The sequence below is a fragment of the Somniosus microcephalus genome, chromosome 2 (genome assembly GCF_052327205.1).
Source record: "Somniosus microcephalus isolate GS21.2 chromosome 2, FLI_Smic_1.0, whole genome shotgun sequence".
Taxonomy (NCBI): Eukaryota; Metazoa; Chordata; class Chondrichthyes; order Squaliformes; family Somniosidae; genus Somniosus; species Somniosus microcephalus.
Window position 1 is genome coordinate 110597002 of NC_140988.1, and position 26297 is coordinate 110623298.

Sequence of the window (26297 nt, forward strand, 5' to 3'; positions counted from 1 at the left end):
TGAAAATCTGTCATAGTCAGCAATTGCTAATGTCTTTGCAACAGAAGGCTGATCAGGTGAAGTGTATAAAATAAAATCATCAGGTGACAATGGTCAGCCACATGAATGAACATATTTATCATATTTTATGTCCATTATATGAGCATGGCTTACGTCTTCTCTGCACCCTATAAACACAGAAAGGGCTAAAAATTTGTTTGCCCAAGAAAACGGGCGATCAACCTGCGCCTGTTCAAAGGAATACAGGCAGCACGCTAACTTGATGCTGCCTACTGATTAACATGACTGTGGCATTCAGTCCAGTGCTGAACGTGCTGCTGAGTGGCTGAACGCTCAGCAGGGGGCACAAGTTCGTGCACCAATTAAAGTTAGCCTGCACTTCTTAAAGGCAGCCTGCACCTCATAAAGGGGAGGTACATTCTGCCTGCAGCAAGTCATTCAACTGGCTGGGGAAGAGAGTGAGAGGAGGAAAAAAAAATCTATGATGACAACAGGTGAGAACGTTCTCCAAGGTTCTCCGATGCAGCACTGGAGGTCTTGGTGCAGGAGGTCAACACGAGGAGAGAGGACCTGTTTCCACAGGGGGCCAGGAGGCCCTCCAGGCAAATACGTGAAATCCAATGGGACCAGATAGGTGTTGTGGTAAATGCCAGCAGTATAGCCCCGAGGACACGGACGAAGTTTAATGACCTCACACGAGTGGTCAAGCTCAGTGAATGCATCTTCAAATGTCATATCCCATCATGTGCACCACTAGCCTCACAGACTGCTCAATGCACCACACACGCATCACTCACCTACCAACAATCTCTACCAAACACGACTCATTCCTCACATTTATAGCTTCATCTCACCCTCACACACTTACGACTGCTGCAAGCCTAACACCCACATCTCACAGCTTGCACACATTGTCAGCTATTCAACCATGACAGGCATGTCACCCAAGCACGTTGCACGACACTAAATGACACACTTCCCTTTCTCGTACAGGACAAGCTGGCTCACAATCAGTACCAGCAGGACCTAACCGACCCCCATTAGTTAGGTCCTGCTGGTGCCTGCATAACCTGACCCCCGATGGAGGAGACGGTGCTGGTCATTATTGGGAGGGCCATCGCTGAGTCCGTGGCAAGCGGCGTGGCTGAAAGAATATAAGATGCCTGTATCCTCATCCATAATCCTCCTTCTCACATCCCACTTCCCCCTCATCCTACAATCTATTCTGATTTACAAGCTACACATGGTGTAAGCATGCACCTCTTGCTTTCCCCCCTCCCCTCACCACAACCTTACCCTTGTGCCTTTCAGATGGCCAAGAACTGACACCTGGCCAGGCACTGGTGGAGGAGCATGAAATAGAAGAGCACCAAGGCACTATTGATGAAGACATAGCACCGTCACTTGATTTCACACTCACAGCCACCATCTCAGATACTGACGCTCCGCGTAGTTTAGAGGATAGGTTAGAGGCGGGATCTGCATGTGGTGAGACACCAGGCAGGGGGAATGGATAGCACAGGTGCCAGCTCCCCGGAGGACCAGGTCCCACACGAGTTCTGCTGCAGAGGACTCAGATGAGGATTTTGATGGGCCAGGCTACAGAAGAAGGGTGATGGGTGTACACAATGAAATGCTGTGCATTGGGAAGCCTGCCAGAAAGCCTGCGTTCAGTGTCAAGGAGCATGGTGGAGTCCAGCACCAACTTGGCACAGGGCTTTGTGCAGAGCTTGGAGCTCATCCTTTCCAGCATGGAAGTGGTGGGCAACTCCATTAGCACACTTGTGGGCCCATCCATGAAGCAGCGTCTGATGGCCAATGTCGCAGCTTCCATTGCAAAACAAACAGCTTCTAACAAAGATCTGAATGCGGCACTGGAATCTCAGACTGAAGTCATGTGTGGTCAGCTTGCTGCCATGCAAGCTCAGCTTGCTGCCATCATGGCTGCACATACCAGTGTTCAAAGGGGCTTGCAGGGTGTCACAGTGGTCCAGCAATCTGTCCTCCAACAGATTACTAGGATTGCTGAGGCGCCGCCCCCAGGGGAATGGTAGTGGCTCCATGGAGCAGGAGCCTGTTGTCCTCTCTCAGGATCACAGCATTCGTCCTGCCACCACTGCCATTCCGGCAGTGTCCTTGCTGTTGCCCCGGGACCTGCTGGCAGAAGAGCGGCAGCTGCCATTATTTGCCCAATTATGGCGGTAACGGATGGCGCTAAACCCCTGAATTTCTAGGCCCCTATTTGCAAACAGACTGGGCCCAATATTCTGCCGGTACCATTGTGTCACCAGAAGTGAGGTAGGATGGAACTTCCAACTACCATGAAATCTGTTTAAATCCAACCTTCAATGGTTTCAGCCTGGCCGCTGGCCACGGCCTCAGCAATGGCTGTTCCGATAAAGGCCAGCACCGTCTCCTCCAGGGGGGTTAGAGCATGCAGGCATGCCTCTCCCCCCTTTGGTTAGTTCCTGCTGTCTTCAGTTGTGCCACCTTCTCCTGCAAGAGAGAGTGAAGTGTGTCAGCGAGTGTCATGCAATATATTTGGGTGATGTGACTGTCATGGTTGAATAGCTGGCAGTGTGTGCAGGCTGTGAGATGTGGGTGTGAGGCTTAAAACAGTGCTAAGTGTGTGAGGGTGAGGCGAAGCATATGCATGTTAGGTATGAGTTCTGATTGATAGAGATTGCTGGTAGGTGAGTGATGGGGGTGTGGTGATTTATAGGAAATAGGAGGAGGAGTAGGCCATTTGGCCCATTGAGCCTGCTCTGCCATTCAATAAGATCATGGCTGATCTTCTACCTCAACTCCACTTTCCTGTACTATTCCCATATCCCTTGATTCCCTTAATATTCAAAGATCTTTCAATCTCTGTCTTGAACATACTCAACAACTGAGCCTCCGCAGCCTGCTGGGGTAGAGAATTCCAAAAATTCACCACCCTCTCAGTGAAGAAATTTCTCCTCATATCAGTCCTAAATGGCCGACCCCTTATTCTGAGACTGTGACCCCTGGTTCTAGACTCCCCAGCCAGGGAAAACATCCCCCCTCCATCTACCCTGTCAAGCCCTGTAAGAATTTTGTATGTTTCAATGAGATCGCATCTCATTCTCCTAAACTCTAGAGAATATAGGCCTAGTCTACTCAATCTCTCCTCATAGGACAATCCCCCCATCCCAGGAACCAGTCTGGTGAACCTTCGTTGCACTCCCTCTATGGCAGATATATCCTTCTTTAGGTAAGGAGACCAAAACTGCACACAATACTCCAGGTGTGGACTCACCAGGGCCCTATATCTTTACTCTTATAATCAAATCCTCTTGTAATAAAGGCCAACATACCATTTGCTTTCCTCATTGCTTGCTGCACCTGCATGTAAATGATCAGTGATTCGTGTACAAGGTCACCCAGGTCCCTCTGAACACCAACATTTCCCAAACTCTCACTATTTAACAAATACTCTGCTTTTCTATTTTTCCTACCAAAGTGGATAACGTCACATTTTTCCACATTATATTCCATTTGTCATGTTCTTGCCCACTCACCTAGCCTGTCTATATCCCCTTGAAGCCTCCTTGCATCCTCCTCACAATTTACATTCCCACCCAGTTTTGTATCATCAACAAACTTAGATATATTACATTTGGTCCCCTCATCCAAATCATTGGTGTAGATTGTGAATAGCTGAGGCCTAAGCACTGATCCTTGCGGTACCCCACTAGTTACAGCCTGCCAACCCGAAAATGACCCATTTATTCCTACTCTCTGTTTTCTGTCTGTTAACCAATCCTCAATCCATGCGAGTATATTACCCCCAATCCTATGAGCCCTAATTTTGTTTAATAACCTCTTATGTGGCACCTTATCGAATACCTTCTGAAAATCCAAATACACCACATCCACTGGTTCCCCCTTATCTGTTCTGCTAGTTACAACCTCAAAAAACTCTAATAGTCAAACACGATTTCCCTTTCATAAATCCGTGTTGACTCTGCTCAATCCTATTATTATTTTCTAAGTGCCCTGTTACCACGTCCTTAATAATAGATTCTAGCATTTTCCCTACTACTGATGTCAGGCTAACTGGTCTGTAGTTCCCTGTTTTCTCTCTCCCTCCTTTCTTAAATAGTGGGGTTACATTTGCTACCTTCTAATCCGCGGGAGCCGTTCTAGAATCTATGGAATTTTGGAAAATGACAGCCAATGCATCCACTATCTCTATAGCCACCTCTTTTAAAACCCTAGGATGTAGACCATCAGGTCCAGTGGCTGAGGCTAGTGCTGCAGTTGGTAGCATCTGGCATTTGAAGATGCATTCACTGACCTTGACCACTTGTGTGAGGTCATTGATCCTCTTGCGGCACTGCATCCAGGTCCTCGGGGCTAGACTCCCGCCATTGACCTCCACGGCTGTCTGCTCCCACTGCCTTTTCATCATGTGTTTGGAGGGCGTCCTGGCCTCCTGCGGATACAGGACATCTCTCTTCCTTTCCACCTACTCCATCAAGACCAGTGCAGTGTCTGAAAACCTAGGCGCCTGCTCTCTCCCATGTTCAGCCATTTTTCTGTCTTTCCCAGGTCAGCTTCAGCTCCCACAGGACTCCCAGCACCTGCTCCAGCCACAATATACCTCCCCTTTAAGAGGTGCAGGCTAGCTTTAAGTAGTGCTAGCAAATATCGATTTCTGGCCCCCTGCTAATACGTGCAGCCAATCAGCAGTGCATTTACTGCTGGTTGCACACAGAAATCATGTTAATGAGCAGGCAGTACAAAGATGGCGTCCTGCCTGCATTACAACCAATGGGTGCGGGTTAGTCACGCATCTCGATCCCTGCACTCATTGTCAGGGGCTATCTAATTTAGCCCGCTAAAAGGTTTAAATTCAAAGAAATGAAGGAACAACAAAGTAAATGGAATGAGGTAGCTTGCTCAATGATACTTCAGCAGAGGACAAGTGAATCATTTTTAAAGGAATAATGCTGAGCATGCAAGATAAATATATTCCTAAAACTAATAAGCTCAGACTGAACAAACGTGAGCAAAAATGGATCAACAAACAAATTCTGTTGGAAGAAAGGGGAATGGATTCATTAGGATGAATATAAGAAAATGCAGATACAGATTAAAAGGATGATCAGAAGGACAAAGAGGGACCTAGGAAAAAAACATAGCAGTGGAGTCTAAATATAAGAGTAAAACATTCTTTCAGCACTACAATAGTAAAAGAGCTGCCAGAGAAGAGGTGAAACCCCTAATTGATGCAAATAGGCTTGAATCTGAGGATCAACACAAAATAGTAAATATTCTGAATGATTAGTTTCTCTCCAAATATTCATAAGGAAAAACATAAACAACATGCACTCTCCAAATGGAATTAACTCAAGTAAAATCAAGGACTTAAAATATCAATTAAATAAAATTCCTATATAGGCTAAATGGGCGCGAAACAAAAAAAATCTCTGCAATAGATAGCATTTATCCTATAATGCTGAGAGAGATTAGTGAGGAGATTTGTGAGGCACTGACAGTCATTATTAGGAATTCAGTAGACACTGGGGAAGTACCAGTAGACCTGAAGCAGGTTAATGTGGTACGCATATGTAAAAAGGGGAATAAATTTACATGGGCAACTGCAAACCCATTAGTCTTACATCTGTTCTGTATAAATAATGGGATTGATTATCAGGAGTAAACTTGATGATTATTTGTACAACAATACCCAAGTAAACAGCAGTCAACATGGATTCAGAGATGGAAGATCTTGCCTAACCATCCTCTTCCACTTCTATGAGAAAGTGACAACCCAATTGGACTGTGATAAGCTCTGTGACATGGTGTACATAGAATAACGAAAGGCATTTGACAAAGTTCCACATGAAATGCTATCAGTTAAACTCAAAGCTGCAGGGATGCAGGATAAACCCTAGGATTGATAAGAAATTGGCTGGTGGGTAGAAAACAATGAATACTCCTTGAAGGAGTTATGCAAAGTGGGGGAGGTACTGAATGGGATGCCCCGAGGCTTGGTGTTGGGATCATTATTGTTTCTATTTTATGTAAATGAGTTGAATTCAGAAACTCAATGCCAAGTGATCAAATTTTCTGATGATGTCAAACTAGGAGAGGCAGCTCATAAATTACAGAAGAAGATGGGTAAAATTTGTTAGTGGCAGAATTTTATTGTAGACAAGTATAAATGACTATGCATAGGAAGAAAAAAATAAGCAACACACACACTCCAAGAATGGCATTGAAATAGCCAAGGATGAAGCTGAAAGAGACGTGGGCCTAGAAATTCAGTGCCCTTAGCACCGATTTTGCGGCGCTAGAGGGCCTAGCGCTGCAATTGGCGCCGGTTCCTAAATTGCCTGGGGCTCTCCCGCGGCGGTAGACCGGTAGCGCTGCGCCGGCACCGATGACGTCATCGGTGTGCGCAGCGTCCCGGTTGCCGTGATAACCCGGCCCCAAGCCGAAATTCAGTTGCGGCCGCCTCGCCAGTGGCAGCCGCAACTAAGACTCCGGCAAACGAGTGTTGCCGGAGTCTGCGCCGGCGCTTTAAGGAGGCGCGGCGGCCGGCCGCTTTCCCGCCGGCCGCCTGCCCGCAGCTCCCTCCCCGGACTTCTCCCCCCCCCCCCCCCCGGAACAGATGCAAGCCCGGCACTTGTCCGAGGTGCCGGGCTCATTTTTGAAGAGATTTGCGCGGGCCGCGGCCGGGTGCAGGCAGCTCCTCCTTAACGGAAGGAGGAGGCCTGCACTTCCCGAGCCTGCCGCACCGCAGCGGGCGCCGCAATGCGGCGCGTTGCGCCAGTTTTCAGGCGCTAAAACCCTTCAGTAGCGCCAGCAGCCGTTTGGGCGCGGCGCTACTGAATTTTTGCCGCGCGCAAAGGGACTTAGCGCCGGCGCTAACTTCCGGCGCTAAAGCCCTGGCGCAGCGCAAACTCAATTTCTAGGCCCTGGAGTCTTACTACATTTGACATTCAACGTGTTGAACCAATGCAGTGCAGCAATCAACAAAGCTAATAGAATGTTGAACTACATAGATTAAACAGTAGAATGCAAGTCAGAGGAAGTCATGACCAAACTGTATCATGCTCTGCACCTTCTGCTGGTTGAGACGTAACGGTGACATTCAATGCCTGGAGGCAACAAAGAGAAGATCCACGAGACTGAGCAAAGAGCTGAACTGTGAGGAAAAACTGGAAAAACTTGACTTTTCAGACTGGAATAGAAACATCTGAGTGGCGAGTTTATAGAGGTATATTAGACAGTTAATGGAATGGAAAAGATAAATCCAGAATAATACTTTAAATTAAATTGTGAGAGTACAACTAGGGGACACAGATTCAAGCTAGTAAAAGGTAAATCCAGGACTGATGTCAGAAAATTCTTCACACAAAGAGTGATCAACATATGGAATAGACTTCCAGCTAGGGTAGTGGAGGTGAAGACCCTGGAATCTTTTAGCAAACAATTGGATATTGAAATTGTGGCACTCTAGGATCTCTCTGAATGGATGAATTAGAGGAACCGAATGGCTTTCCTCATCTGTAATTATCATGTGAAGATGTGTGCAGGCTGGATTGAAACCATACAACTATTACTTAAAAGATCAGAATGGTATTGCTTCAGACATTGGCAACAATTAAAAAAAAAGAGAAACTGCTTCAGATTGCATCTGTATTTTGGTCTCATTGTTCAAACCACTAGTAAAGCATTGACTCTGGAAATCATTTCCATGTGTCTGTATTTGCCCTAGGTGAAGACAAGTTGGTTGATACTGAAGGGGGAGATGGAGGCCACAGCTGACTCCTTTGATCTGGACCCTAAATCATCATCTCGAAGCCCTGCTGCTGACAGAGAACTGCTACAAAGATCAAGCAGTGAATCACTCTTTCAGACAAGTAAGTGCATTCTCCACATTGACAATTTAATCCCCACTTAGTTGTTTGACAAACTGATCGTTTTATTCATTAAACTGGAAAACATTGAACGTTATGTCTATTAGGGGATAGTGTTTAACCCTCTGACATCAAACCAATTAGATATCTCCTGGTTAACTAAATCACAATTAATTTGTTACAGGAATTCCTCACTCCAAATCGGCTTCCCTTCCTGGTTATGGAAAAAATAGATTACACAAGGTAAAAAAGTTTAATGTTTAAAATTATTTTGAAAATGAGCAGTATGTTAATGGAATAGCACACATGTTGTATAACAACCATTGAAATGTCTGAATAAGAGCTAAATCTAATTTGGATCAATACATAATAGAGGCCTTTCCTGAGAACATACTTCTTTGAGAGGCAGGGTGATAAAAATGATGTAAAAGGAGAGAAAAGAACACAATAAAAGTTTAGAGCTCTGAAATTCTGGTGGGCTCCTATGTCAAGAGTTCTCCTTTTCCCAGCTCAATTGGGACCTAGTACATGTGGGAGATGAGACATACCAGCTTCCAGATGGTGTATGTGGGGGGTGGGAGGGGGAGTGCAGGCCTGGGAAGTCACCAATGACTGGCCAATATATTTTTTTAATTCAGGATCAGTACCCTTACATAGGGGGCTTAGGGAAGCCTCCATAGTTTCTGCTGGGGTCCTGGGCAACGTCCCCATAAAAACGTCCAGACACCGGATTTTCCAGCTGGGTGGTTCAGGCATGCGCCAGAGATGCACCTCTAGTGGTGGGTGTACCTTCTAGTCTCATGCAAATTAGATGCCTTCCCACTAGCCCTGCAAACTCCACTGGGGTCAGTGCCACAGGTGTGATCCCAGCATCCAGAGGTTGTCACAGCCTATAAACTTAATACAGTGAGATAACTATAATGCTGGAGATTTATTTTCTCAGCAGTACTCAATTATTCTAATTTAATTTATGCCTGTATTTTTCATGCATCGTCCTCTACTGGGTCTCCCATCCCATGTTCATTCCCTTGGAATGAATGAGCTGTGACCTGCTCCTAAGTCTGTAGAGAGTCTGTATGGGTTGACTCTTTCTTATTCCTAGTTTTTGGGGAAAACATCATGACCCGGACTTTCCTCGGAATTGCTCTTACTCCACTGCCATAACTTCACCATTAGTGCGGTGGACACCCTATTTACATGTGTACATGGCTGTGGAATGGGAACAGCTCTGAGGAAATGCTGAACCCTTGTCTCTGCTCAGTCTCTCTGCAGATAGTCCTTTAAATTCTGAGGCCAGTTCAACCAGCATAGCATGAAAGAAAGACTTGCATTTATTTGGCACCTTACCATGTCTCTAAGAAATGGCTCACACAATGCATTATTTTGAGATGCAGTGACCATTAAGTAAGTGTAAACAGAAGCCATTTTGCAGAAATCAAGGTCCTAAAATCAGCAGCAGGCTATTCAACTATTTACAGGCCTTCAGGAATATTGCATCAAGCGAGCACAGGGGTCATGAATGGGGTAGCCGAGGTGCGCTTCCCCCTGCAGTTTTCCAGGCACAAACTGGATGGCTGTGAGTTGAATTTCTTTCCAATGAGACATAAGAACATAAGAAATAGGAGCAGGAGTAGGCCAATCGGCCCCTCGAGCCTGCTCCGCCATTCAATAAGATCATGGCTGATCTGACCACTATCCATTGAACTAAGCTGACACTGAGGGGTACCAGGTCAATCATTTCTGGCTGTATTTTACTTTCTGAAATGACTCTTGTGACTATAACTGGTCTGTATGTAATAGTAGTGAACAACAGGTTTCAGATATTGAAGAAGCACAAAAAGTAGAGGGGTCCTTTGCTATTTGCTTGCGACCCAAGTTTGAGATGTATGAATAGTTTGTAGACTGTAAACTTAGAATATATATTATCCTTGTTTAAAAAATAACTATAATAGAAACAGTTTGTAATATAAAAATAGAAATCTTACCATCCTGCAAATATGATAGTACTTTTTAAACAACAGCAAAATAACAATGGACTTCTAACAATAAGATTATTTAATTCCTCAATGGAACAACCTCACATGTGCAGGAATATGGTGCCTCAGAAACAACCACCTAGAAATTGGATCATGCCCAAATCTGGGCACGAACCGGGTGCAGCAGCAGGACCACAAGAAATTGGTCTGTCGGCCTCGTGTATATTACCAGCGAGCTGCGGGTGCCAGTTGTGGCCCTAGAGGCAGCTCGCCAGTCGTGGAAGTCAATCTGGTGCACCTGGACATAACTGAGAGGTTGAGTCCAAGCTGATTTTAATGGCCAGGCCTCATTTCCATTAATTTACTCAGAACCCACCCAAACCCAGCCAGATCCTCTACCTGGCCAGTGGGCAGGAGCAGAAATTCAATGGCAGGAGACCACTGCTGGGAACCCATGGGAATGGTCCCCGGCAGTCAGGTAAGTGGTGAGGGTGTGCGAGATGGGGCTCCGGCGCGATCAGAGAGACGAGGGGGGCCCAGGGCTTCCTTGTGAGCCACTGGTCCGCAAGGAAACCTGAAGTCAAATTTAAAAACTTACCATGCAGGTCCTCTTCTGGTCCACAATCCGCCTCCTGGTGGGTCTGGCTTGACTGGGAAGCCGTCACTGCTCCCCTGCTCAGACCTCCAACTAAAATTTCAAATCGGGACCCGATCAGCATATTTAAAGAGGACATTACTGCCTGCCTGTGGGTGTCCTTCTCACCTGCTCAGGAGAGCAGGTTAATGTTGGGACATGGTGGGATAGCAGTGGGATCAGACGGGGGTAAGTCAGTGCCTTCATTTCAGTGCCATCCAGCCCGGTTTCCGCCAGGCGGGGGGAGTTAAAATCGGGACCGATATGGGTAGGGAGCACGTTGGAGCAGAAAATTGCATGTAGGTGAAATTTAAAAGGATGTGGACAATTGAAGAGGAGTGTCAGAACAGCGGAACGACAATCCTTATGGCTTAAAAGCCATTTCAACCCATTGGCAGTCTTTTTACCAAAGCTAAACAGATAGCGGGCTAAGAATTGTCAGGCAAAAATTAAGTAAAAGTAAACCTAATGTGTAGACATGTGTCTGCAGCCAAGTAACAAAGCATTTCAGCACCTGATCCCCCCTATCTGATAGCTGCCAAAGTGGAGACGGTGCTGCTTTTGGTGGTTGCAAGAAAGGTGGCCTTGCTTGTCATTCCATGACCTCAACCCCACAAGTCAGTATTGCAGCCTGCCTGGAAGGAGATGGAGGCAAGTTTGAGCCTCGTCTCATTGGCTATGCCAGCCCAATGCTGCATGTTAACTGCAAGTATCCTTGCAGCAGATGACACAAAGTTGTCAGCTCTCTCTGCTGAGCCAAAGCCTGTGAAAATAGTCATTGCCAGGTAGGTATGGGAGGACAAGCAAATACGGTAGGTGACACCTTGCTGGGTGTAGCCAAACAAATTATCCTAAGAACATAAGAAATAGGAGCAGAAGTAGGGCATTCGGCCCTTCGAGCATGCTCTGACATTCAATAAGATCACGACCGATCTTGTAACTCAACTCCACCTTCCCGCACTATCCCCATACCCCTTGATTCCTTTAGTATCCCACCACAAAAGGAAAATTCTACAGATGCTAGAAATCTGAAATAAAAACAGAAAATGCTGGAAACACTCAGCAGGTGAGACAGCATCTGTGGAGAGAAAAACAGAGTAAACGTTTCAAGTCGATGACCTTCAATATCCACCTGAAATGTTAACTCTACTTCTCTTTCCACAAATTATCCTGCCAGATGCTTTCTTTCATACAGAATCGCTTAAAGGCTGACCACTGCCTACAAAAGATTGTAAGCTAGTGTTTGGCCTTTTCTGCTCCACCAGCCTCCTCATATTTCTATCCAGCCTTTGTACCAGCCCATAGAATCCAGATCTAAAACAGTCTAAAACTAACCCTCTCTGCTGACATTGGAACATTAATACAGATTGTATATTGGCGAGCCAGACTAAAGAGAGATTTACTCTTCAGGTAACCTTGGGGAGCTCGATGTTTTAAAAAAATCAGCTTCGGGCATCTGACATCCTTTGCCTTAATGAACAATATATTCACCCAAAATAAACTTTAAGAAAAAAGCTTTGTAACTAAAAAAAACAAAAGATGTTTATAACATAGCAAGAGTTAAAATAAATTTGTCAGCTTTTTGGCATTAATAAAAGCTTCTAATATATTTATTTGATATTTCCTCTCTATTAGACTTCAGACTTTGAATCAAATCATGATACCAGCTGGGGAATGCGAGGTGAGGAATCATTGCAAATACTGTACCAACATCATAATCTACATATAGAACTATTTTGATTTTCAGTAATCTGTTCTATTTCTTTAAAGTCATTGCTCAAATCTCACTGAAATGTGCTCTTGTTTTTACAGAATACAAGGTAAGAAGTTAACTTCTCGTCTTAAATCCCCAGTTTCCATTCACCAACTGCATCTGACCAGGTTAAGAGCTCGGTCTTTCTTCCCTCATGATTTATTCAATGCTGTATTGAATAGTAAAAGTATTTAACATGGGGCATGCTGGGCTACAGACTGGTATAACAAGAGCCAAGCTATTGATTCCCACACAATGAGCTCTTGATGTCAGCAATCCCATCAGAGAGATATAAAGGACAAGTGGTGCCTCCCCACACAGACAGAAAGAACATCAGAGTAAAAGTTATCTTCAAGCTGCCAACCTGCAATTCCTAATGAATAGTTATTAAGTATCATTGATAGGAAAAAAAAAGGGAGAAAATTCAAAATTATTTACCTTTCACCAAAAACAATTTGTAGAATTGATTTGAAAATAATTCTTTTTTCCCCGACGCACAGCTGGCTCATCTCACTCTCCAGAGGGTAAATCTCACCATCTTCCGTCCACCCCTCTTTCTATTCTCCAACACTTTGAACCACTTAATTGGTCTACCTTTCCTCTTTGTACTACCCTGCAAAACTTCCACTCCCTTACAAACAAGACCCATTTTCATAACCTCATCCTGGAGAAGTCCATTGATATCCCGGGCCTGACTGAAACCTGGCACACTGATAATAACTCCCCCCCACACTCTTACCAAGGCCACCCGACCAGACTACACATCCCACCGCCTTTCCTCCTCCCCAAACTGCTTTGCTGGCATCACGGCACTCATCTACAGCTCCCATCTTGTTCTGTCCCCTTATTCCTCTGGCATTTACTCCTTATTTGAGTTTCTCATTCTCTACCACTCCTCTCACATCTCATTCAAAGATCTCATTGTTGCTACTCTCACAGCTGCCTTCCTCAGTGAAATCTTCTCTGCTGTCATCGCTCAGCTTCTGCACTGACTGCTTAAGCACAGTGATTTTAACATCCACTTAAATTCCCCCTGCTCGTGCTTCTCTGACATCTCCAGTTCACTGTCCTCACCCAACCTCACATTACATATAGACTCTCTCAACCATATTCATGGGGATTTAGACTATATGGCAAGGTGAGCCAACAATTAGCAAATTCAGTTTAATGTAGATAAATGTAAAGTCATGCACCTAGGATACAAAATAAGCAGAGAAATTATAGGATTATTGGCAAAATACTGACAAAGACAAAATAGGAAGCAAACTAGATAAATCTCTCAAAACGTCAAGCCAATGTCCGGCTTTTGTTAAGAAAGAAAGTGGGATGTTGGGTTAATTGGACAGCAAAAAGGTGGATTAGATGAATCTATCTTTTCCAGCCTTAAGGTTTCCCGTGATTCAAACTTGGCAATGGAAATGAAAGCATATGAGGTACAGTTAAATTTGTCCTATTGTTGAGTTACTTTTACCTGTTGCAGATTTATCCTTATGAAATGTTAGCCGTTACAATGAAAGCTCGTGTCAAGCTACCAAAGGATGTGGACAGGACCAGGCTGGAGGTAAGAATGTTTGTGGTGAATTGAGGCATTTCTGTGGCACTCCTTTTACAATTAGAACTTTTGTCACATCTTTCTCTCATGCCTGATCTTGTGTGGGGTTCACTGTGTGAAGTGCTAAAGGTTCAGATGTAAAAGATAGAAAATGCTAACAAGTCTGTCAGTATCTGAAACAGACAGATAGGCTATCATTTCAGGTGGGACCCTTCATTGAACCTATTCTGAAAAGTTATTAACCTATTCTTATCTTTCAGATGCTCACTAAACTTCTGCGTATTTGCACTATTTTTATTTGAGATGTCCAGAATTTGCAGTTTTCTTAAATCTCTACGGTTTAAATGTATGTTTTGAGCAGAGTGATTATTTGCACAGCATTTTTTGACTCCCTCTGCGCATGCGGGCCCATTTGGTACTGCACATGTGCACTCGATCCAGTCGCGCATGAGCACTTGATCCAGTCGCATATGCGCAGTACCAAACAGTGCAGCGGCTGCGGCCTGCTTTCCTCAGCTCCGTGCGGAGCAAGTCGGGATCTGGGGCGGGGGTGGAGAGGAAGGGGGAGAGAGAGGAGAGGAGCTCAAGGGGGGAGAAGGTCAGGAACTCGGGGGTGGGGGGGGCGGGGGAAGGTCAAGATCTTGTTGGGGGGGAGAACAGTGGGGAGTGGGGAAGAACATGATCCAGGTCTAAAGGAGAAGGGAATGAGAACAAGAACATGATCCAGATGGGAAGATAGATCTCGTTCTCCCACCCTCTGTTAGGCCTGGATGACGTTCTTCCACCCCCTTTACACCTGCAACACATTCTCCCTCTCCTCCCCCACCCCTCAGACTGCAGAGGTTCAAGAAGGCAGCTCACTACCACCCTCTCAAGGGCAACTAGTGATGGGCAATAAATAATTGAATTTTAAAAAATGAGAGCGTATTCTGTTTTCGTCCTACAACATGCATAACATTACATTTATGTGTTAGTTGCTGGACTCAACTATTGCAATGTTTTCCTGGCCAGCCTCCCATCTTCCACACTCAATGAACTTGAGTTCATCCAAAACTCTGCTGCACATACCCTAACACGCAGCAAGTCCCATTCACCCATCACCCCTGTGCTCATTGACCTACATTGGCTCCTAGTCCACCAACAACGTTCCCGCTAAGATGCACAGCCGTGCAGCTGTCTGGAGGTCCCGCACAGGCCGCTTACCGGCTTTTGATTGGGAGATTTTGCGCATGCGTGAAATTTTGAATGGCCCGCCCAACCCATTAAAGGGACCGCACACCAAAAAAAAAATTAGGGGGGAAACTTGTCCACCAACACCTTGATTTTAAAATTCTCATCTCCATATTAAAATCCCTCCATGGCCTCCTCCCTTCCTATCTGAACTTGGCAGTATGAACACTATGAGTGCTCCTAACCCAGGAGGGTGAGTCCAGTCTGTTCTCTGAAAGGAAGGGGCGCTAACGGGGCGCAAAGCCCCTAGTGTCGGGTGCGGTGTCACTAACGCCTCCGTGAAATTCAGCAGGAGGTTAGCGGCGGTAGTAGCCGGTAGCACCCCAGGGTCAGGGTGCCGTGTTTGCAGCTACAGCGGTGGTAATTAAAGGGGCAGGTGACGGTCGGCCATTTTTTTTCTGGCTGCCTGCCAGCACCTGCCCCCTTCCCCTCTTATATTCGGGGTGCCAGCCACAATTGCTCCTCTTGAGTGCCGGGCTGCTTCCCCGGCACCCTGCTTCCCGGTGACCCAGCAGGGCCCTGGTGCGTACAGCGCTAGGCCCCTCCCCTTTAATCAGGGGAGGGAGGCCTGCAATACTGCAGCGCTACGTGCCGACATGATAGTCATTGGTAGCGCCCCAGGAAGGAGGGGGAGTGCTTCCAGTAGCGCCCCGCCTCCTGCTTGGGGCGCTATTACTGAATTTACAGCGCAGGGGTGCTAACTTTTTAGCGCCCCGGCGAAGTTAGTGCCCCAAAGTGTGCGCAACTGAATTTTCCCCCCTCTGTTGTTCCCAATTGTATTACTGTGCCTACCCCTGTGAATGTCCTTTTGCTGCTGTACCAGGCTGGAATAGCAGCAGCACCCCAAGCAGGAATCTGGGTGCTGCAGCAATCTGCCTCAGTGGGAGCTGGTAAGAGTGTGGCACCATGGTACCAAGCAGTAGATGGAGGAACTAGGAAAGCTACTGTGGGTTTGAAGAATGATGGTGAGGAAATTGGAGGAGGGTGTATTTCCTTGGCACCTATCAAGTTCACTTGTGGTTGTAGCTCTTCATCTACCTCCAAACATAATAATAATAATAATAATCAACTTTATTGTCATTGTTAGTGCACAAGTGCAGTACAGCGAAATGTAGGCTTGCGGCTCCCGAGAGTGTACGTTTAAATTAAGACATTTAAACATTCAACATACATTTGGCTTGTAATACATTAACATAATACATTAACATGGGGGGCACGGTGGCTTGTAATACATTAACATAATACATTAACATGGGGGGCACGGTGGCATAGTGGTTAGCACTGTTGCCTCACAGCGCCAGAGACCCGGGTTCAAATCTGGCCTCGGGCGACTGTCTGTGTGGAGTTTGCACATTCTCCCTGTGTCTGCGTGGGTTTCCGCCGGGTGCTCCGGTTTCCTCCCACAGTCCAAAGATGTGCAGGTTAGGTTGATTTGGCTATGATAAATTGACCCTTAGTGTTAGGGGATTAAATACGTGGGGTTACGGGGATAGGGTGGGATATGTGTCGGTGCAGGCTCGATGGGCCGAAATGGCCTCTATCTGCACTGTAGATTCTGTGATTCTGTGATAAACATAACCATAATAAAGTGCATTGGCAGATGTGCAGGCTTTAGAGTTTATTTGTGGAGTTCAGTAGGATGACATAGGAACAGGAGTAGGCCATTAAGCCCCTCGAGCCTGTTCCGCCATTCAATCAGATCATGGCTAATCTATACCTCAGCTCCATTTAGCTGTCTTTGTTCCAAATGCCTCAGTACCCTTACCTAACAAAAATCTGTTGATCTCAGTTTTTTAAATTTCAATTGACCCAGCATCCACAGACTTTTGGGGGAGAGAATTCCAGATTTCCACTACCTGGTGTGCAAAAATGCTTCTTGGGTATTATGTAACAAGAAAGGATTAATTAGCAATCTTGTTGTAAGAGGCCCCTTGGGTCGGAGCGATCATAATGGGCCAGAAATTCGCGGCCAGAAGCGTGAGTACGGTCGGCTTACTCATGCTTCTGGCCGTTGGAAATGCCGGCGTTCAGCATGAACAGCGCATGCGGGGAACGCCGGCATTTCCAGACCTCGAGCGCGTGCGACTGCACAGGCAGCGCTTGCGCAGTGAACTTCGTAGATTTCATTCATGAAATCCGTGAGGGTAAGTCCTTAGAAGTTACACTTGAAAAAAGCAAGTGTAAAGTTGTTCATTGGCTGCGGAGGAAGATATATTTTATCGTGGAGCTTTTGAAATGCAATATTTTTGTTTGGGAAAGGGAGGGAAGTTATTTTAAGAAATTTTAAGTAAGTTTTAAAGTTTAAATTTTTTTTTTTAAAGGGTTTTCAGAACGGTAGGTAGAAGGAGCAATTGTGGCTGTGTGAATGGAATGTGAGAATGAGTTATGTATGTATGCCCACATATATTCCTTTACGTATATGTATGTATGTTTTATATTCCTTTACTAATGTGTATGAATGTATGTTTTTAATTATGATTTTCCAATAAGTTACTTTCTCTGAAAGTCATAATTAAATAATACATTCATACACATAAGTAAAGGAATATATACATAACACGCAAAGGAATATATACAGACATACATACTTTCAGAAGCTCCACGATAAGAAATATCTTCCTCCGCAGCCTCTGGAGCAACTGTACCCATGCTTTTTTCATGTGTAAGTTGTAATGACTGGACCTCACTGAAAGCATTAATGAAAGCGGCGAATTATACTGCGCATGCGCTGCCTGTGCAGTCGCACGCGTTCTGCCTCTGAACCCCTTCGTTCAGAGGACAGGAAATGCCGGTTTTCCCCACATGCACTGTGAATGCTGAAAACCGGCATTTCATCTGGCCAGATGCGTAAGTACCCCGACCGTACTAGCGCATTTGGAAGGGAATTACTGGGCCAACATTTTACATGTCAATAAAATAAAAAATTTAACAATTGCACGACTTGCCCCCTCGCATCTGCGACTGAGGGCCCAAGGAGGTGCATTGCGCAAGAGGTCATCATCGTACGTATCCTCACACTGTTCCCTTTGGGGAACTGTATGAAGTGGTGGAAGGATTTATGGCCGTGATTAACGCTCATTCCGTGACCGTAACCATCTTTGAACCAGCCATTAGGGTGGTTAGTCCTATGGCGGGAGGGTTTTACGGGCTCCCACAACCCATCTGAGGGGGGGGGGGCCACCAACACCCACGGACGCAAGTATCCCGCTGGATGTCCACCCAGAATTTAAAGTTGGAGCTCCGACTCCACTTGCCGGGACTGTCTGGAGTGGGGTTCAAAACCCTACTCCTTCTGGCCCAGCGGCGGGGATGCTTACTGCTACGCAAAAGGCCCACTCCGCACAAAAGGTGACACCCATACGTTTCCTGCGCCTTTTCCCTCCCCGTGACTGGAGCCCTATGCTGCCATTTCACGTTGCTAATCAGATTGGGCCTTTGTCATAGCGGTAGGATCCCCGCCGCTGGGCCAGATCAGGGTAGGGTTTCGAACCCCGCTCCAGACAGTCCCGGCAAGTGGAGTCGGAGCCCCGGCTCTAAATTCTGGGTTGACATCCAGTGGGATATTTGCGTCCGTGGGTGTGGGTGGCCCCCCCTCCTTGTATAGCTTGTGGGAGCCCGTAAAACCCTCCCGCCATAGCACTAACCGCCCTAATGGCTGGTTCAAAGATGGTTACGGTCACGGAATGAGCGTTAATCATGGCCATAAATCCTTCCACCACTTCATACAGTTCCCCAAAGGGAACAGTGTGAAGACACGTATGACGACGACATTGCTAAATAAATAAATGGAATTTAAAAAATTCTTTTAGGGCTTTTAAAAGTCTTTAAATTGCTTTAATTCTCTTTAAAACTACTTCAGATTACTCAAAATAATGTAAACATTTTAAAAAGTTTATGAAAGTTACCAAAATCTTCAAAAAACTTCCAAAAACCTATTTAAACTGCTGCTTTGCATGTAAAGATGCTTAGGAGCTTGACAGAAACATTGGGGGCGTGTCCAGTGAAACTGAGACCTCAAGGGGCGTGTCTCACTTGCACTGCACGCTCCTGGCTTCGCGCTGGCTGCACTCCTGGGCGGCGTGACGTCATACGCTGCCCGGGAATGTGCTTTCTATTTCTGCAAGTTCAGGCGTCCCAGAAGCTGATCGGCACGAGCGCGGGGTAAGTGCAAATACGGGGCTTGCACGCGCTGCAAGCCCCGTTCACGAATTTCTGGGCCAATATGATCGAATTATTCATTAAGATGGAGAATGAAGTAGTTGACTCGGAGACTAGGGTCCTCAATTTAAATAAAGGAAACTATGATGGTCTGAGGAGCGAGTTGGGTAGGATTGATTGGGGAATGGCACTCAAAGGGTTGACGGTGGATAGGCAATGGCAAACATTCAAAGACTGAATGGATGAACTACAGAATTTGTTCATCCCAGTTTGGCATAAAAATAAAACAAAAAAGGTGACCCAACCGTGGCTAACAAGGGAAATTAGGGATAGCATAAGGTCCAAGGAGAGGGCATATAAATTGGCCAGAAAAAGCAATAATCCTGAGGATTGGGAGCAGTTTAGGATTCAACAAAGGAGGACAAAGGGATTAATTAAGAAAGGGAAAATAGAATATGAGAGTAAGCTTGCAGAGAACATAAAAACTGACTGTAAAAGCTTTTATAGATATGTGAAGAGAAAAAGATTGGTGAAGTCAAGCGTAGGTCCCTTGCAGTCAGAATCGGGGGAATTTATAATGGGGAACAAAGAAATGGCAGACCAACTAAATACATATTTTGGTTCTGTCTTCACAAAGGAGGACACAAATAACCTCCCAGAGATGCCGGGGAACATAGGGTCTGATGAAAGGGTGGAACTGAAAGAAATCAGTATTTGTAGGGAAATGGTGTTAGGAAAATTGATGGGACTGAAGGCCGATAAATCCCCAGGGCCTGATAATCTACATCCCAGGGTACTTAAGGAAGTGGCCCTAGAAATAGTAGATGCATTGCTGGTCATCTTCCAGAACTCGATAGACTCTGGAACGGTACCCATGGATTGGCGGGTAGCTAATGTTACCCCACTATTCAAAAAAGGTGGTAGAGAAAAGGCGGGGAATTATAGACCGGTAAGCTTGACATCGGTAGTGGGGAAAATGCTAGAGTCCATTATAAAAGATGTAATAGCAGAGCACTTGGAAAGCAGTGACTGGATCGGACAAAGTCAACATGGATTTCCAAAGGTAAATCATGCTTGACTAATCTACTGGAATTTTTTGAGGATGTAACTGGTAAAATAGATAAGGGAGAACCAGTGGATGTGGTGTATTTGGACTTTCAGAAGGCTTTCGATAAGGTCCCGCATAAGAGATTAGCGTGCAAAATTAAGGCACATGGGATTGGGGGCAAGGTATTGACTTGGATAGAGAACTGGTTGGCGGACAGAAAGCAAAGAGTTGGAATAAACGGGTCGTTTTCTAAGTGGCAGGCAGTGACTAGTGGGGTACCGCAAGGATCGGTCCTAGGACCCCAGCTGTTCACAATATATATTAATGATTTGGACGAGAGAATTGGATGTAATATCTCCAAATTTGCAGACGACACAAAGCTGGGTGGGAGGGTATGCTGTGAGGAGGATGTCATGAAACTCCAGCACGATTTGGACAGGTTGGGTGATTGGGCAGAAACATGGCAAATGCACTATAATGTGGATAAATGTGAGGTTATCCACTTTGGTGGCAAAAACAGGAAGGCAGATTATTATTTGAATGGTAATAGATTGGGAGAAGGGGAAGTGCAAAGAGACCTGGGTGTTCTTGTACACCAGTCGCTGAAGGTAAGCATGCAGGTGCAGCAGGCGGTTAAGAAGGCAAATGGTATGTTGGCCTTCGTAGCAAGAGGGTTCGAGTACAAGAACAAGGATGTCTTGCTGCAGTTGTACAGGGCCTTGGTGAGACCACACCTTGAGTATTGTGTGCAGTTGTGGTCGCCTTACCTGAGGAAGGACGTTCTTGCCATGGAAGGAGTGCAGCGAAGATTCACCAGGCTGATACCTGGGATGGCAGGAATGACGTATGAGGAGAGATTGTGTCGATTGGGCTTATACTCACTGGAGTTTAGAAGATTGAGAGGGGATCTCATCGAAACCTATAAAATTCTGTCAGGCCTGGACAGACTAGATGCAGGAAGGATGTTTCTGATGGCCGGGGAGTCCAGAACCAGGGGTCATAGTCTAAGGATAAGGGGTAAGCCATTTAGGACTGAAATGAGGAGGAATTTCTTCACCCAGAGAGTGGTGAACCTGTGGAATTCTCTGCCACAGAGGGCGGTGGAGGCCAGTTCATTAAGTATATTCAAGAAAGAGTTGGATATATTTCTTCAGGCTAAAGGGATCAAGGGATATGGGGAGAAGGCAGGGACCGGGTACTGAATTTGGATGATCAGCCATGATCTCATTGAATGGCGGAGCAGGCTCGAAGGGCCGAATGGCCTACTCCTGCTCCTATCTTCTATGTTTCTATGTTGATTTCACTCTTAAATGGCCTAGCTCTAATTTTAAGATTGTGTCGCTTTATTCTGGATTCCCCCACTAGAGGAAATAGCTTCTCTGTATCTACCGTATCAAATCCCTTTATCAGTTTAAATAATCCATCACACGGAAGGGCAGGGCGGGGAAGATTGCATAGTAGTGAACATGGCCTCCATCACTAAGCATAAAAAAAATAGCTTTCTGCAACAGGTATAGAAGCTGCAACATCATTTTGAATGCCAAGAGCCAATGATATTCACCGTTTTTGACAAACCAGCCTGCCTTTTTAAGACCAATAGCAGCTAAATGGCAGCTCTGGAGGTTGCACTGCCAGGTTTTTATATAGTCTATCCCAGATTTGGACCTGGCGCTGATATAGGAAATCTGTGTCCAGATCCATTTGACATTCATTTGCGTGTAATTTACATTGCCGTGCCCTCTTAAAGCACAGTCATATCCAGCCACCAGAAAAGCCATACTGGAAATTCAGGAGTAGTGCTATTCAGGCATGGAATAGGAAAAAAGGATTAGCACCCATTTTTACTGTGTGTAGCACTTGTTTTTTAGGCACTATTTGTACATTAAAACCCAAGAAAATCGATCCTTGAATCTACCTTAGGATGTTTTGTATGAGTTCTCTGTGAATGAGGGAGTTATATGTTAATATTAAAAGAGCCTTCTGTAGTAACAGATATGATTAAACCTTAGACTGAAAAAATGATCCACATTGGTCCAACCTGACATTGCTCACAAAAGTATTTGGAACTCTTGAATGTGTATAGCCTGTTCATTTAAAGAAAACGGCACTGAAAATCCGTTTGTGGGACGGAGGGAGCTCCCTCATGCCAATGCTGGGCACTCGCGCTACTAGGGACATGTCAAAGAGCTGTCCTCACCCATGGTCACATGCGGCACCACAAGCTGCCTATCCAAGGGAGAAGGGGTGCTAGGCTCCCCCTCCCCTCCCAGAAATAATGCCAACGGAGAGTTGCATTTACATAAACTTTAAAAAAAATGGAAACCTTTTTTCATCAGAGATCCACATCCACCAATCATCTGGCCAGCTATGATTACACTCAGCTTAGTGACTGTGGATGATCCACCCAGCTACTGAGAACCTGCGGACGTATGCACTCTCAACATGGAGCAACCCTGCCCCTGATTCTATCTCCTCCTATGCCACTGGCCTTGTTTATAATGGACAAAGGCATAGAAGGATGTGTGCCTTTCTAAATGACGTAACCTCCAGTTTTAACCCAGCCCACCTGGCAGGAATGGTGCAGGCAAGAGGTTAAAATGGTGGCCGGGTGGAAGCCACTGTGTACCCACAGCATTCCCTCCCCACCATTTTAAGTGCCAGGATTCCAGCAACATGAAGACCTTTTGCCACAGGCAGGTGGGGGCCTAATTAAAATGCTAAGTGCGTGGCCCGATGAGGCTCGCATGGCGTCAAACCTGCCAGTGAAACATGGAGCAAAGTGGCCAGAAGAAGTGTAAGGGGTCGTTTTAACGAGCTTGTGGTGTGCGAGATCGGTTTTTGATTTCACACTGCTCGTGAGCGGTTCCGAAGCGCTCCCCCCTCACCGGTTCTAGACACTGGGCTTATTGCCAGACCACCTTGATGTGTTGGCCCAACTTGTGACTCGGAAGACAAATGGATCAGGTGAGACAAGGTAAGTTTTAAATCAAAGGTATCTTTATTTTTAAGGAGAATAAAACATAGAGAATGAAGAAACAATGCAGACAAAAATCATGAACACGCCTCTCAATGGGAACTAAAATTTAACACACAAGAGTTACTTTGACTATCATAATACATCAATTCTAGATCAGCGATATAATAAAATGGGGGTGGAGAAAGCGCACGGCACAACGAAGGATGAATAACACTCCTGAATTACAAAGCCCTTAATATTAAAAACCCTCCCGTCTCTACAGTATACCTCAACTAGATCAGCTAGGTGGAGTTGGGCCTCTATGCTCACCAGGGTTTTTAAAACTGTCCTTGACCTTGGTGCTCCTGTATCGTCCGGGATCTCCAATCTTCCTTATGGGACCGGCTCCTGAACCTGCTCGAACTTGTAGGTCCTCTGTGCTCCTCGAACCGTAATCGAACCTCTCCACTCGCTCTGCCTTTGACCTCTTGTCTGTGTGAAACTGTTTTTTTTAATGCCTCTTTTCCCCCAACAGTTATACTGTTTTCTTGCCCTTATCTTGGCGCCAAATCAGGGGTTTTCTTTTGTTAAAGTAATGGGCAGGCTGCTTTGCCAAAAGCGGGTACTTTATTTTAATGTCTTGTAAATGAAACTAATGGGATCTGTCCTGTGTCCCTCTGAGTTTGGTACAGATAATAGGTTTTGCCTGTGCTCTGCGATTTCAGAGATGGGTTTGCATTTTGCTAGCAATTGACACACCTTGAGGTGTAAATACTTTTGTTTTGACTTCGTTACTACTGTAACCATTTTACCATATCAATTGCAGTCAGTTCTGGAATCTTCTAATCGGTGGTGACTCAGGTTTCTTTAAGATACTGCAGTGGTATGTCCTTCTGAAATGAGTCATGTGATCTGCCAACTCCATCTTGTGTTCATAAAATGTGGCCATTTCAGGGGTTTTACAATGTAGACTGTATTTTCCTGGATTTTTGCGAATCCTACAGAAGCCAAGGTAAGTATATTTTTCTTAATTTTGTGAGGATTCCTTGTGGGCCAGGAGGAGCAAGAGTAAGCCTCCGGACCCCGCCAGGGATCCTTGGCCCTCCCCAGCACCGGCATTCCCTTTCCCGGCAGCTCTTTGGAAACCTCCTATCCCGCCACTAGCTTTATGCTGGGGATCATTCCCTTGAGTCCACATTTGCGTCAGCCTGCCGCATGAATTCCTGCTCCTGCCCACAGGCTCTGTTGCCATTCCCACCAGCTTCAGGTGGGAGACAGTGCAGACACACTTAAATGCACTCCGGGAGTTAAAATGGCACAGGCCGTGGTCTGCGGGGGACTCCTCCCTGCCCTGCATCCTGCCTGTCCTATATATTGCTTGCCCTGTATCCGGCCTGCCCTATATCTCGTCTGCCCTGTATCCCATCTGCCCTGTATCCACCTGCCCTGAATCCACCCCAGGTTCAAATCAGGACTCTAGTTTTTATTTGTTATGGGCATCAATGAGTTCCTTTAGACCACAAGGATAGAAATTTGTCCAACCGTACCAATTGTAGTTCTGCATTCATTCAGTCTCCCTGGGAGTCGCATATATGAGTCCTTCTAATCTATTCAGCATGTAATCATGATCATAGTATCATAAGGTTTAGATTAGCTATGGAAAAGGATAGGGAGCAATGTAGAGTAAAAATGTTTAACTGGGGAAAGGCCAATTTCAGTGGGATGACAACGGATCTGGCCTGGGTAAATTGGAATCAAAGATTGGCAGGCAAAACTGTAATGGAACAATGGGCTGCCTTTAAAGAGGAAATAGTTCAGGTACAGTTGAGGTAAATTCCCACTAGGGGCAAAGGTAGGGCAACTAAAGTCAGGGCTCCTTGGATGATGAAAGAGATAGAGAATATGATGAAGCAGAAAAAGAGCGCGTATGACAGATGCCAGGTTGCAAATACATCTGAGAATCAGGCTATATATAGAAAGGTCAGAGGAGAAGTGACAAAGAAAATAAGAGGGGCAAAGAGAGGGTATGAGAATAGAATGGCAGCCAACATAAAAGGTAATCCAAAAGTCTTCTATAGGCATATAAATAGTAAAAGGGTAGTGAGAGGAGGGGTGGGGTTGATCTGAGACCAAAAAGGAGACCTATGCATGGAGACAGAGGGTATAGCTGAGGGACTAAACGAGTACCTTGCATCTGTTTTCACCAAGGAAGAGGATGCTGCCATAGACATAGTAAAGGAGGAGGTAGTGAAGACACTTGATAGGATAAAAATTGATAAAGAGGAGGTATTAGAAAGGCTGGCTGTACTTAAAGTAGATAAATCACCAGGAGCGAATGGGATGCATCCTAGGATGCTGAGGGAATTGAGGGATGAAATCACGAGGTACAGGATCTTCCAATCTTCCTTAGATACGGGGGTGGTGCCAGAGGACTAGAGAATTGCAAATGTTACACCATTGTTCAAGAAAGGGTGTAAAGATAAACTCAGCAACTAAAGGCCAGTCAGTTTGACCTCGGCAATGGGGAAGCTTTTAGAAACAGTAATCAGGGACAAAATTAACAGTCATTTGGACAAGTGTGGATTAATTAAGGAAAGCCAGCACGGATTTTTTAAAGGTAAATCGTGTTTAACTAACTTGATTGAGTTCTTTGATGAGGTAACAGAGAGGGTAATGCAGTTGATGTAGTGTACATGGATTTCCAAAAGGCGTTCAACAAAGTGCCTCATAATAGGCTTGCCAGCAAAGTTGAAGCCCATGGAATAAAAGGGACAGTGGCAGCATGGATACGGAATTGGCTAAGTGATAGGAAACAGAGAGTAGTGGTGAACGGTTGATTTTTGGAATGGAGGAAGGAATACAGTGGTGTTCCCCAGGGGTCGGTTCTAGGACCACTGCTTTGCTTGATATATATTAATGACTTGGACGTGGGTGTACAAGGCACAATTTCAAAATTTGCAGACGACACCAAACTTGGAAGTATAGTGAACAGTGAGAAGGAGAGTGATAGACTTCAGGAAGACATAGACAGGCAGGTGAAATGGGTGGACACGTGGCAGATGAAATTTAACGCAGAAAAGTGTGAAGTGATACAT

At 45.5% G+C, this 26297-nt stretch overlaps 1 protein-coding gene across 6 annotated transcripts in view; it reads left to right on the forward strand.

Annotated features, from left to right (window-relative positions):
- The window catches only part of ablim2 (actin binding LIM protein family, member 2), a 647794-nt gene that overhangs the window by 510119 nt on the left and 111378 nt on the right, over nt 1–26297 (forward strand). For 5 of the 6 annotated variants that reach the window (XM_085961823.1, XM_085961814.1, XM_085961833.1 and 2 more), the window contains 3 exons: nt 7754–7898; nt 8080–8138; nt 12141–12260. In XM_085961823.1, the coding sequence (XP_085817949.1) occupies nt 7754–7898; nt 8080–8138; nt 12141–12245 (309 nt within the window). In that variant the 3' untranslated portion in view covers nt 12246–12260. Of the gene's footprint in view, nt 1–7753; nt 7899–8079; nt 8139–12140; nt 12261–13738; nt 13820–26297 lie in introns of those variants that run through there. The other variant, XM_085961859.1, reaches the window with a different exon arrangement.